The following is a 12,932-nucleotide window of genomic DNA, read 5'->3' as shown; positions in this document are numbered from 1 at the left end:
ATGTCCTCTGTGTTTGTGCTGTTATCCAAAGGCTAGCGATATTTATGCAAGCAAAAAGTATTCCTTGCATTTGGAGTTTGCAGGGGGTTGTACATTAGCCCTGTTGCTTATTGGTTGCGGGATGATATAGGTTTTCATTCAACGACTATCATTCCAGTGTCGGTGTTGGTGTTGATGATGACAAAGACAGTCATCATTAAAAATTTCAATCTTGAAGGAGGCTCCCCATCTTTAATGTTTGGGGTAAGCAAAGTCCTCCATCTTCTTGCATTCTATATAGGTAGAATTGCAGGAAAGAAACCTACATTTTGGTGTAAGGTTTCTCTTGGTAGAGTCGTGAAAAAATTCGACTCTCATGGTTTGGCTCCCGGACTCTTAGGAGGTGAATCCTTAGGAGTGGAGTCGGGTGATGGGTCCTTTTTTCAGCAACAGGGGGCTTTTGACTTTCGAGTGTATTGTCTCTACACTTCTTCCGCCGGGATTTTTCATAGGGATTATGCTAAGTTTCGGTTCCCTTCTTTAGTGTTCGCTTGCATTATCTGTCCTTCTCCAAGGTTTTGGTTTGTTTGGCAACTTTTGGTCCAACAAAAGGTTTTGGTAAGAACCTTTTGGTTATCCGGGCTCCGAGATGTTTGGTATGATGCACATGGGTGTATTCATTCATTTCTCTTTCCCTCTAATGGTTTAGTTAAGTGGGTTTTGTTGTTTTTAATTTCTTGTTTTAGATCTCTTATTAGGTTGTAATTTGCCTTTATTTATGAAGTTCTCATTGTAAAAAAAATAAAAATAATACATAAATAAATCTCCCTTCAGTGAGACAAATAGGTATTAAATTAAGTCCTAAGTGATCATCTTTGCACATTTTAACCTTGACAATGACTTCTTACTAGACCTTTCACCTTTAGTCCTTGTGTGAAGTTCTTTGGTAACCCTTACTAAGTTTAGAAGTTTAAACTCTACATATATTAAGTATTAGTAAAAAAGATTAAGTAAAAATAAAATAAGTATTTTTTTTTTAAATTAATTTTATTCAATACTAACATCTTTTTATCCTATAAAGTTATTTTACAAAGTCTTATACGAGGTTGGCCAGCCACTTTAGAGGTTGTACTTTGCTAGTGTACGTAATGGGGGTTACTTGGTCAGTATTAAAGGGGTTACTTCGTCCTTGTTATAGAGTTACTCAATTAGTGTTATAGGGGTTACTTTGCTAGTGTAATTGGGGTTACTTGGTCAATAGTAAAGGATGGGTTACTTTGCTAGTGTAATGGGGGTTACTTGATCAGTATTAAAGGGATTAATTTATCATTGTTATAGAGTTACTCAGTCAGTGTTATTGGGGTTACTTGGTCGGTATTATAAGGGTTACTTAATCAATGTTATAGGGTCACTTTAAGTGGCTACACATTGTGATCGACCGCACACAAGACGGGCTGAAATTATTTATTCTTAAAAAATATCTTAATTTCACTTATTTGGTATTATATGTGGCATGATTATATTTAAATTGCATGATACTTGTTGAAAAGCTAGAATAACAATTGTCACTGTATCATGGTGGGATTAATATCTTAATTTCACTTATTTGGTATTATATGTGGCATGTTTATATTTAAATTGCATGATACTTGTTGAAAAGCTAGTATAACAATTGTCACTATCTCGTGGTGGGATTGTAAATATATATTGTATCAATATTTAAGAGAAACAAATGATTGAAATAATATATTATATTCATCTAATTGATTTTTTTACTTTTCGTTAGAATTTTAAGGGAGGTGACCAGGCCCGTTTTCGAGATTTTGGTGGCCTAGGGCGAATCTATACATTGGGCCCTAATTAACTCGTAATACTTTTAAAATTAAATATTAAGGGTATACACTATATATATATATATATACACACACAAAGATAATTAAGCAGCCTCAATTTTGATTTTTAATCCACATGTCACATACTCACATCTGAAATTAAAAAATACGGAAGAAGATCATTGAGTGTATCTCGAATTAATGTCTACAAAATTTTTAGAAAAAACTGGATTTCCTATTATTAATAATAAGTTGTTATTGAAAAAAAAAAATTAATAAAATAAGTAGAATCACATGATTACTGTAGATACCATTGCTATTATTCTATCTTTAAAAAAATTCTAATTCTCTGCTAGCTTGGGACAATAGTCAAACAAACTTGGTTCGTCTTATTCTAAATTAATTCAACAGATTTACATACTTTAATTTATCGAAATTGTAATTCAACTTATAAACAATGCAAAAATATAATATAATTACAATTAAAAAAAGGAAATCAGATATAAAAATTTATAACTTAAAAATTCAAGGGAAAACAAAAACAAAAACCTTTTGATCAGAGATGTTCAACAATGGAGTAATGAATTCATCATTAATTAAATAAGGATTTGATTTTAAAAGAAATTGAATATGAGTTGGATTTAGAAAGAGTAAGTAGAAATTTGAGGACAGAATTAATTTCAGTAGGCATTGGAAACTAAAAATACATTGCGAAAATTTAGGGTTGAAGAACTTGGGGAAAAGAAGAAATGCTTTAAATACACTGTATTTTTTTTTTTTTTAGGCTCCTAATTTTTATCAGTATAACCATTTTTGGGCTTTCTTACTTTGGGCCCTGGGCGGTTGCCCCACCTGCCCCGCCCCAGCGACGGCCCTGGAGGTGACAAGCTATTAGTAGATTAACTAACTGAATTAATCTATATTGTCTCTAAAATCACGAGTTTTATATATAATATAGCCTAACTCAAGACTTAATTAGTATTCATCACACTTAAATATTTTGTCAATCCTTAATCAAATATTATTTTATATGATTTAATGTCTCTAAAGTCTAATCCTAATACAATTACTCAACAGAACAAATTTGGTGCATATCATAAATAAAATTAAAACCCTTAATTAAAATAGAATGCAAACCATAATCTTATTCTAATCAAATCTAATAAAACTACTAACTAGCTTGGTGTTCATACTCTTTTAACTGACACATCTCCATCAAATGTAGTCTCTCTTTCCAATCTATGGCTAGCTTCTAAGAAAGTAGCAGGTTTGTACCACTTAGCAAATAACACATATATCACAACATCAATCGCCGTAAGTGTCATAATAAGAAAATAAAACCTATCCACATGTCCGTGATTCAAATTGGAAGGTATCCATCCTGGACTGTCACCTCTCGCTGTGATTAGCATTACCATATGAACTAATAGGCTACTAACATAATTTCCAAAAGACATGGATGCCATGCAAAGCGAGCTGCCAAAAGATTTTATCCCATCAGGAGCTTGTCCATTGAAGAACTCAAGTTGCCCAACATACATAAAAACTTCTGAGGCACCCACAAGAACATATTGTGGGATTTGCCATAACACGCTCAAAGTGCTTTTTTCCTCATGATTTACAACTCTTTTAAGACGTTCAATTTCTGTAATTCCAGCAGCTACCATAGCTAGCATACCAATGATAAGTCCTACTCCCATTCTTTGGAGCTCAGTTAATCCCTTAGGATTTCCACTTAATTTTCCAAATATAGGGACGAGGATATGACGATATATGCCCGTACAAATGAGGACACTACAAATGTCGAATACAGACATGCTTGCTGCTGGGAGGTGGAAATTGCCTATTTTTGTGTCCATGGCATCGCCTTGTTCAACAAAGAGTGAAGCCATTTGAGTGAATATGACCGAGTATATGATGGTGCAAAGCCAAAGAGGGAGGAGTTTGAGGACACATTTGGCTTCCTCAACTTGTGTGACCGTGCAAATATGCCATGCATTTTTTGGTTCCGATGTATCTTCACGAGTTATTATTGCCGCCTTATCTAAAAACCTGCCATTAGTGTATATAATTAATCTTTAATGAAATACCAAAGATAAAGAAAAGTATTTTACTTCGTATGTTATAAACACTAATAACATTACTAAAACACTAATAAGATACATTTTTTTTTAAACCAACACTAATAAGATACATTAGTATATTATTGAAAATTTCCAAGTATTTTTGTTTTATTACCCTGCTTTTTCTTTTTTTTATTAATAATCATAAACAATCCTTTATTTTTATTATTCTTTCTTTTTTTCTTTTCATAAATGGGTAGTTAATTATTACTAGCTTTTTTTAACAGGAAACACTTGTTAATTGTTATTGTACCATTAATTTAATAAGAATTTTATGCTAAAATTGACCCCTAAGTATGAAGTCCAATCTAATAGCCTCTTGAATTATTTTTTTTCCCCTACAAACATATTTATCCAAATTCTACAAAAGTAAGAGAGCTTGTATGTTTACCCAAAATATTCCGAGTGAACAATCTTCCTCGTTCCTTTGATAGCAGACTCGGAACCTCCAACTTCATAGAGCTCATTTGGATTAGAAACTTTGATATTACACTTCCTATAGGCAGCAACAAACACTTGAGCAACGCGCGGCAAAGGGTTGCCGCACGCTTTAATGAACCGGTAGCCGGGTGTTCCAACCACAAAGAGAATAACTCCCAAAAGAGCAGCAGCAAATGATACCCAAAATCCAAGAGTCCAATACCCATTATCCTCATAATACACCAAAACAGTATTGGAAAACAAAGAGCCACAATTTAGTGCAAAATAGAAGTAGCAAAAGAATGCTGCTTTAGAAGATTCTCCTTTTGGGTCAGAGTCATCAAATTGGTCTGCCCCAAATGTTGCACATGTTGGTTGATGTCCTCCGTACCCCAATGCAACCATATAAATTGATATGTAGAATATTATTTCACCAATTACTGATGTTTCTTGACACACCAATTTACCATCACCACAACCTTTTGGATCCAACAAGAATAGCCATGATGTCAATGAAAGTATCACCAACCCCTAACAAGGAAAAAAAAAAAAACATGATTTGCATGTCATTAGATTATGAAACGAATTAAGACTTTAATTTACATTTTTTTTTCGTGTAAAGAGAGCTGCAAAAGCAATGATGTAGACAGGATTTGATCTCAAGTCTTGGGTACCACCTTTAAGACTTTAACTAACTAAGCAAGCTGACATCTACACTAATACACTACATTTAATTTACTACATGCACCTGTATATATTAATGTATATACGCTAATCAAGATGATTGGTATTAGGTGAATTACAAAATAGATTAAGAAAAGTTTAGTAGCATACCAAGAGAAGAATGAGTTGGAAAACAGTGCAAGTGAGGAAACGACCCCAATAAGAGTCACTAAGAAAGGCTCCAACAAGTGAGAATAAGTAAACAGTGCCAGTCCACACACTAACATTATTAGCAGCAACAGCATTCTCTTGTCGTAGTACTCTTGTTAAGAACAATACCAAGTTCACACCAACCCCAAAGAATGCTAGTGTTGCTAATGCTTGGTTTGCTGCATACAAAAAGAAAAAAATAATATAAATTACACGAGTATGGAGTATCGATATATGTTTGTATAAATGTAGATCATACGAAGATATATATACTTCCTCTGTTCCCTATAATCAGTGAAGATATACAAAGCGAGAAAATAAATAAATACCTAAAACTAGAATTGCTGATTTCCATCCTCCTCTTTTCTTCTTGAAGGAAGGTGCAACTACATTTGGTGGACTAATAGGAGTAGCATTTTCCCTTGAATTGTTGTCATCATCATCATTGTTGTTAATACAACTTTTAAATCCATTGTCTGCCTCTTCACGTTGTTGAATTACGTCTTCACTTCTCTGTTTACAAATTTTCATAGAAAAAAATTGTTCTATAAATGACTAAAATGATAAATGAGAAAATCATTGATGAGCTGCCACGTGACATGCATAAAACATTCCAATATATCCCTATGTTGAAAATATAAATAACTACTCCGTAATTCCTTATTATATAAGCTCTTCGGACTATTCTATAGTCCAAAATTAGCAGTATATATTATAAATTTATAAATGGTATGACAACTTTTAGTTAACTTTTCCAATTTACTCTTAATATTCTAGCGAATCTTGTATAGGTAAGGTATACGATTTTGTTTCGGTACGACAAAATGAAACTACATACTAACCTTTTCAGCCATTTCATGGATGTGGCTGGGGGAACTTGTTCCTGCCATTCGGAATTAATCCTGTGAAGAAAAATTAACGACAAATAAATTAAGTCCTTAACTATGTTTCACAACTTATATGCACGCATTAAGGAAAATAAATCTATTATTAGAAAGAAAAAGTATATGCGTTCTAAATCCTAAAATGTGACCGAAAGTTTATGATAAAACTAGCTAGTTAATTACTTGGTATAAATCTAGATTTTCTATCATAGGTATAAACTAGATCCTAAAATAAATCTAGAACTTATATTTGGTGTAAATCTAGAACTTATATTTGGTGTAAATCTAGATTTGTTCATTCATATAAATGATCTTACTTTAACATCCTACATTTTATTTATTTGACAAAACATATCGAGCAACTAAACTATAGGTGGCATAAAACTAACCATAAAAAACCAAATTTTAACCAAAGGAAGTACCTATTTTTTGTTAGCGCAAAGGAAACTCGAGTATTCTCGTAATGAAGAAGAATCACTCTGGTGATGGAGATGATAATAACTCGAATTGACAACAAACTTGTTTGAATTTAATCACCCCTGCTAATATCCTCAATGCAATCACTCCACCTGCTTCGATTCCACTATGTACAGACCCAATAAATCCTATTGTCATTTATGGTTACACCTTTTATTTTTATATCAAGAAAGAAATATCCTTATAAAAATTTCTCTTACTAATTAAATATCCTAAGATTTGTTGGAAAACTTTTAACAAAAAATAGGTTTTTGTTTTGTTTGATATAATTTGTGTAAATTATGAATGAAGTTTGTTATACTTATAGAGCTAGTTTCCTTTGTATAACAAACTCTCGTAACATACTCCCAAATTTTTTCTGACTAATTTTTAGCTAAAAGAAAAGATCAAATGTTATGTAGGTGATTAATTATTTTTGGTTGGATTAAAAAAAGTACACTAGTTTCATTTATTCTGTACTTATACCTAACTTGCAAGTTTAAGTTTTGGATAAACTAGAACCATATGAATTATCTAGATTTAAAAAAAAAAAAAAATCTTATCAAATAAAAAGTTGTTATAGATTCAGTCAATCCCTCATATTAGCATGTTTAAAAAAAAAAGTTGTTATAGATTCACTCAATTTTTTTAATTATTTTTTTTTTTTTTGGAAGGAAATTCTTTATATCTTATAATAATATTTCAAAATTGCATATAATACAATCCGAAAGTAGTACTTCTTTTTAGTTCATTTTTGAAAAATTTAGTCAAACAAAATTAAATTGGTAGAAAAACAAACAAAATGTCATATCAAATGAAACCAATTATGTATTTTCTTCTAGATCTTAAGTACTTTCGGTCACATTAATCGTTCCACAATAAAGCTTAATAGGCTGTCTTTCTATAAGCCTGCATAACATAGAGACCAACAGCCATGATTATTGTCACTTGTCATGATTTCTTATAGAAACAAGTAACCATAATGTGAAGTACAAAATCACGGTAACATTTGACGAGGAAAGAAACTGATTGTCTACTATAAATGAGTCGTAAATTACAATAGTGCCAAAGGCAAAGAATGAAGAACCAAAACCACGTACTAAATATGAATACAAAATACACTTTATACTTTGCTGGAGATGATGCCTTAAGCTCTTTTACATGGGGCATTATAATACATTACACTGTATCTTATAGAGCTACATGTTCTCTAACTTTTATGACTGGTTCTTTTTTATCAAGTCTTTGGCACAACATATTGACTCTCAATACATGCGCTGCTCCCTAGATGCCCACCTTTCTTCATAATCATACCGCCCAAGAGATAAGGACATGGAAGGAAGCTCAGTCAATTTCAAAGGGTCCGGTTCGATCCCATAATCAGTTAGAGGTCTATTTTCAAGTACATCATCATGACCTTTCACAAATTCTGGGATCTCAACCTCGCCTTTTTTTACGTCATCCCAGAGGTACTGCAAGCGGCTGACATACTTGATTTTCCAATACAAGCTGAAAAACAATTCAAGTTAAGTTTTTATTGAAGCAAAGTGATACAAATAGCAAGCTGATGCAATTTAAAAGATTGATCAACATTACACAAAACATGCTATAAAAACTACTCATATAATCTCAAATAGAAAAATGTATTTAAATCAATAAGAAGTAGAATAAACAAGTAAATACGTAGTATTATACTTCGGTATATAAGATGGATGCAAGAAGCAATGCTGAGCTGAACATTTTCTTGACAAGGTATCAAGTTTAACTGTCTAAATACTTGTGCAATTCAAGGCATTCATTTGTCACTGCTCCAACAAAATATGCTATCAGCTCCATTTCACGAAATCTATAGGCTAATAGGCCAAGTCCAGTCCAGGGCACACAACTTGCAGCAATAGTACAACCCAAAACATTCCAAAAGTTGCACAAAAAATACAGAGTAGCTCTAGTATAACTTCACTACTATTCCCATTTAGATAACTTGTTACTCTCTTGTTCAATTTGGCCATCAATATCACATGAATGCAGTCAAAGACCCTAGATAATATACACTTACAACTTTACAAGCCAGAACCAACAAGCAGTAAGCAATTCAAACTACATAGAAAATATTCCATTAAATAAAAATCAAGGTCTGTAAAAAATCACAATTCAACCAGTTGACACTTGCCCCCATGCTCACAGGTGAATCGACAATATATTTCAAAGAAAACATTTAAGCCTCAATGCATATGCATTTATGCAGTGACACAAATGCAGTACATGAGCTAGTAAGCATTCTGGTAAAGTAAGCAAAGCATTAAACAGAATACTCACTTTCCGCTCAAGAACAACCGTCCAAGTGTTGCAAATGCAAGCCTTGACCGAAGACCAGGGTGAAGAAAATAAACAACTTGAAGTCTATCTTTAATTTCAGCTGGGAGGTCCTCATAAATCCATCGCAAGATGGTCATTCCTGGGGAATTATCCTCCTTTTGTACTGTAGTATGCATATAAACAATTCCAAATGGCCCCTCAGGTAATTCTGTGTAGATTTTGTAGAATACATACTTCTTCAATCGTTCCGAATCGATAACTGGAGCTGAAAAAACCATTGCACACACGAGCTAGTATCAGAATACTCGAAAATAAACCAGTGGAAGAAATTCTCCACATTGTGATTGGTAATCTATCAACACTCAGTGCAAGCAATACTAGGAGAAAAATAACAACCTTTCCTTAAACTTAGTTGTATTAGTTGAATTTTCATATAATAACTGCAAAACCAATTTTACTGCAAAAGATTTTACATATTCATGATATATAAAGCACTTCAACACCATGAAAAAATCAAATATATAAGCACAAGTAAACCAATTGGCATATCATGCTCTCGGGAGTATGATCTAAATATCGGCCAATCGTCTATCATATACCTTGAAGAACATCATTATAAGGAAACTTTAACAATCATAGACCCTAGAAATCAAGAATCATAAATTCATAATCATACAACAATCAGGAACTTTACCAAATGCAATAAAAAATCCTGCAATCAACAATAAAATGGATTTATAATAAACCCTCTAGAAGTTCATCTCAATCAATTCATAAACCCCAGAAATCAAAATTCATAATAAAAAAATATCATAAACAATACTAGATGCAATGAAAAATTATGCGATCAACAATAAATAATCCCCTGAAATTGAAAACCCCTAAAAAGTTCATCCTAATTCATCAACCCTAGAAATCAAAAATCATAAATTGAAAAAAGGATTACCAGGAAAGTATTTTCCGACGATGCGAAAGATACGATTGCCAGATTTATCGGAGCCTTGAAGACGGAAGAAATCACGAGCTTCGAAGCCGGAGAAGTCTTCATCAGCGAAGTAAGAAGGACAATCATGCCAAGTTTCAGTGGGATTTTCAGAGGAATCTAAGAAAGGTCGAGCATCAACTCCTAAGTCTGAAGCTAATACAAATACTGAGAAGTCGTCTTCTTCATTTGCTGTTGAATTCTCCATTGATGAAGGATATGAAGCTTTCTTTCTCTCTCCTCCTATTCTGTGTATAAAAAAGAGAAGGGTGGCTGATTAGTCTAAAAGCTCAAACTGTCTTGTCAAGTTTGTGATTACGGGCAACTCGTGCGTAACACACAAATTATGGTGATTAGACGACCTCTTTACTTTAACAGATTACATATAAGATACTTGTATTTCCTGTGTGGCGGATTTCAGGGCTATTTTCGATTCTTTTTCAAGCTTTTAATAAAAAAACTAGTGTGTGTCTCGGGCGATGCCCCGCCCAAATTGCTAGTTTGTACTTCTTTAACTTGATAATTATGTTCAAGTGTTGTATAGCTAGTGTGTGATTTGGGCGTTGTCCCGGACGTTACGGTTTTTTTTTACTACATATGTATTTATTTTTTAATCTTGTGAAAAATAAATAAATTAAATAAACTCTAATTTAAAAGGAATATATAATGTTAAATATGCGAAATTTAAAACACAAATAAAAGTTGGTAGAGATGGTAAGTGTGTAGCACTTATTTGTGTGAGGTTGAGGGTTCGATTCATAATAAAACCATATTTTATTAATTTTGTTAAATGAAGTCGCAAGCTTACGTGTTGCTGACGTGGCATTATGACATGTTGATCCAAAAAAATAATTATTTCAATAATAATTATATATAAAAAAAATAAAAAATAAAATAAAAAAGCAAAGCATGTTCTTCATCTTCATGAAGGCTTGCAGAGCCCTGAAATTATATATATATATATATATATATATATAAAAAGTTATGAACTGTAATCTTATATCTTATATATTTTTATCTTAAGATTTCTAATTGTGTTTGAGTGATGTACCTGAGTAGAGGTTTCCGTTGTGACTTGTGATGAAGCTAATGATTGATTTCCTCTTGTGTTAATTTGCTAAGAAATATTATGAATAAAAGGGAGTTAGTTTAATATTATATAAATGTAGTACTCGATCTAATTGTATAAATGTACATACCACTGCCTGTCTTTGATAGCCATTAGGACAAGTATAGACCCCGAATCCTCGGTTGTGCATGGGTATCGATGTCTGAGATTGTTGAGTGGCAACTTCAGGTTGATTTTGCTGGGTAGGAAGCATGGGGCAGGTAGTCTTTTTATGGCCTACTTGTTTACAATTGCTGCACTTATGTTGCATCCCCTTCTTTGACATCTTGATCCCCCCTGTGAGCTCGCCAGCAGAAGCCTTCCTCTTATAAGTTCTCCTGTGCTTGACAATTTTTACAGGAGGGGCAAATATTTGTAGGTTATGGGAGCATTCTGGCCATTCGTTAGGGCCATTTAACGGCTCTAATGGAAATTGATATGCTTGTAAGTACTTATCCTTGGTGAGCCACTCATGAACATAGTGTTCGGGGTGTTCCATAGCCTTCCATATTGCTGTCACTGCATGTCTACATGGATAACCCCTCAATTGCCACACATTGCAGCTACATGTCCTATCTAGTAGGCTCACAACATACCTGACTTGTGTTCCCCCTTCCCTTACACCATACTTGAAGTTCCCATCCAAATACTTCAAAACCACTTTGTCATTATAAACATTGACATTATAAGTACAAAATAAATTGATATATACAGCAGCAAACATTAGCATATTAGCCCATTATAGATCATGACCATCCCACTTGCATCCATTTCCATCCCCAAACATTATCACTCAATGATTCTGCTTATTTTTTTTTCGGAAAGATACCCAATGTTTCTAATAACAATGATAAAAAATTTAAAGCCCCAAAACAAGCAAAAGATACTATCACCAAATCGTATATAACAAGAATTAAAAAACAAAAACCATAATTCATCCCCATTTAAGACATAATCAAACTTTCAAAGAGTACTAATGCATGAATTTCACTAAGTACATAAACCCTACCAATTATGCTGGCAAACGAACAACCTAAAAATATACCTCAATTATGTAAATCCAAACAAATAAAACAATTAATTAGAAGAAATACGTACTTTTGATGCTCTTTGCCGCAATTTCGTTGCAAAATTTCCAAATTTGGCTTTCATCCAAACCATTAAGGACAAAAGGAGAGCAATGAAAGTGACGATGCTCTGCTTTTGTTCCCAAAAAGAGGCAGGGACTCAATTCTTTGCAAAGTAAAATATTATAAAAAAAATAAAAATATACTTTTTTATTATTGGTTAACTAAAGGGACTCAATTATTTAACCAAAGGGACTCAATTCTTTCCCTTAATTAATTAAAACTCACCGATAACCCAAGCCCTTTCTAGCCCACTTCTCTTTTCCTCTATAAAATAAATTGAGTCCCCTTTCCCCATATTTTGCAACAATTGAGTCCCCTGTTTTATACTTAACTCAAATAAATTTAGTTCTAATCAAGTGAAAAGAACGCACTTTGTTTTTAAAAAAAAAAAAAATTGAAAAGAATGCACTTTGTTTTCAAAAAAAAAAAAAATGAAAAGAACGCACTTAAAGTAATCATTTTTATTCTACTTACAAGTCCAAAGAAATAATACTTTGTCAACAATTAGCCCAATAATTTCATTATTTTTTCCACCATAACTTTAAATCCTTCAATTTTGTTCCAGCAACTGATACCAACAGTTGCTTTCTTGAAAGCTTTGGTTGCAACTTACTTTTATCTACACAAGCTATAATGTGTTATTGGTAACCATTAGAAAACTTAGTGGCTAAAAAGTAGTTCACGTACATTTGATTGAGATGGCAATGATGCATATACGATCTCTATCCATAAGAGAAAGTTGAGAAATTGTGATAAATAAAGCCTAAATAACTTCTGTCAAAGAAAGTATAGCCCTTTGTAACCCAGAATATTCAACCCAGCTATGTGA

General features: G+C 32.8%; 3 protein-coding genes across 3 annotated transcripts; all 3 read right to left on the bottom strand.

The window, feature by feature from the left end:
- Positions 1–2,360: 2,360 nt before the first annotated feature.
- On the bottom strand, positions 2,361–6,081 carry LOC110710642 (protein NRT1/ PTR FAMILY 7.1-like). Its single transcript, XM_021888965.1, has 5 exons — positions 6,070–6,081; positions 5,557–5,740; positions 5,189–5,406; positions 4,326–4,885; positions 2,361–3,863 (listed from the first exon to the last, which is right to left on the bottom strand). Exons 1-5 carry the CDS (start codon positions 6,079–6,081, stop codon positions 2,999–3,001), a joined length of 1,839 nt encoding a protein of 612 aa, XP_021744657.1. The 3' UTR covers positions 2,361–2,998.
- Positions 6,082–7,503: 1,422 nt separating this feature from the next.
- LOC110710528 (ganglioside-induced differentiation-associated protein 2-like) lies at positions 7,504–10,245 on the bottom strand. Its single transcript, XM_021888849.1, has 3 exons — positions 9,830–10,245; positions 8,884–9,148; positions 7,504–8,076 (listed from the first exon to the last, which is right to left on the bottom strand). The coding sequence occupies exons 1-3, from the start codon at positions 10,071–10,073 to the stop codon at positions 7,833–7,835; spliced, it is 753 nt and encodes a 250-aa protein (XP_021744541.1). The 5' UTR covers positions 10,074–10,245; the 3' UTR covers positions 7,504–7,832.
- A 617-nt stretch (positions 10,246–10,862) lies between these two features.
- On the bottom strand, positions 10,863–12,865 carry LOC110710641. The gene is made up of 3 exons (XM_021888964.1): positions 12,072–12,865; positions 11,065–11,633; positions 10,863–10,982 (listed from the first exon to the last, which is right to left on the bottom strand). Coding segments are annotated over exons 1-3 (690 nt in total). The 5' UTR covers positions 12,073–12,865.
- Between the last annotated feature and the right edge of the window lie 67 nt (positions 12,866–12,932).

The sequence above is a fragment of the Chenopodium quinoa genome, unplaced genomic scaffold (genome assembly GCF_001683475.1).
Source record: "Chenopodium quinoa cultivar QQ74 unplaced genomic scaffold, ASM168347v1, whole genome shotgun sequence".
NCBI classification, from domain to species: Eukaryota; Viridiplantae; Streptophyta; class Magnoliopsida; order Caryophyllales; family Amaranthaceae; genus Chenopodium; species Chenopodium quinoa.
Note: the sequence above shows the minus strand (reverse complement) of the source record. Positions and strands in the feature narration are given on the sequence as shown.

Excerpts from the sequence above, each read along its gene's own strand:
- LOC110710642 (XM_021888965.1), bottom strand. Across the intron at positions 5,407-5,556 it reads ATCAGCAATTCTAGTTTTAG|CAAACCAAGCATTAGCAACA; the intron begins GTATTTATTTAT and ends TTTTGTATGCAG. Across the intron at positions 3,864-4,325 it reads GTTCACTCGGAATATTTTGG|GTTTTTAGATAAGGCGGCAA; the intron begins GTAAACATACAA and ends CACTAATGGCAG.
- LOC110710528 (XM_021888849.1), bottom strand. The coding sequence starts at position 10,073 with ATGGAGAATTCAACAGCAAATGAAGAAGACGACTTCTCAGTATTTGTA. Across the intron at positions 9,149-9,829 it reads CGTCGGAAAATACTTTCCTG|CTCCAGTTATCGATTCGGAA; the intron begins GTAATCCTTTTT and ends TGGTTTTTTCAG. Across the intron at positions 8,077-8,883 it reads CGGTTGTTCTTGAGCGGAAA|CTTGTATTGGAAAATCAAGT; the intron begins GTGAGTATTCTG and ends ATTGTTTTTCAG.
- LOC110710641 (XM_021888964.1), bottom strand. Across the intron at positions 10,983-11,064 it reads GCTATCAAAGACAGGCAGTG|CAAATTAACACAAGAGGAAA; the intron begins GTATGTACATTT and ends AATATTTCTTAG.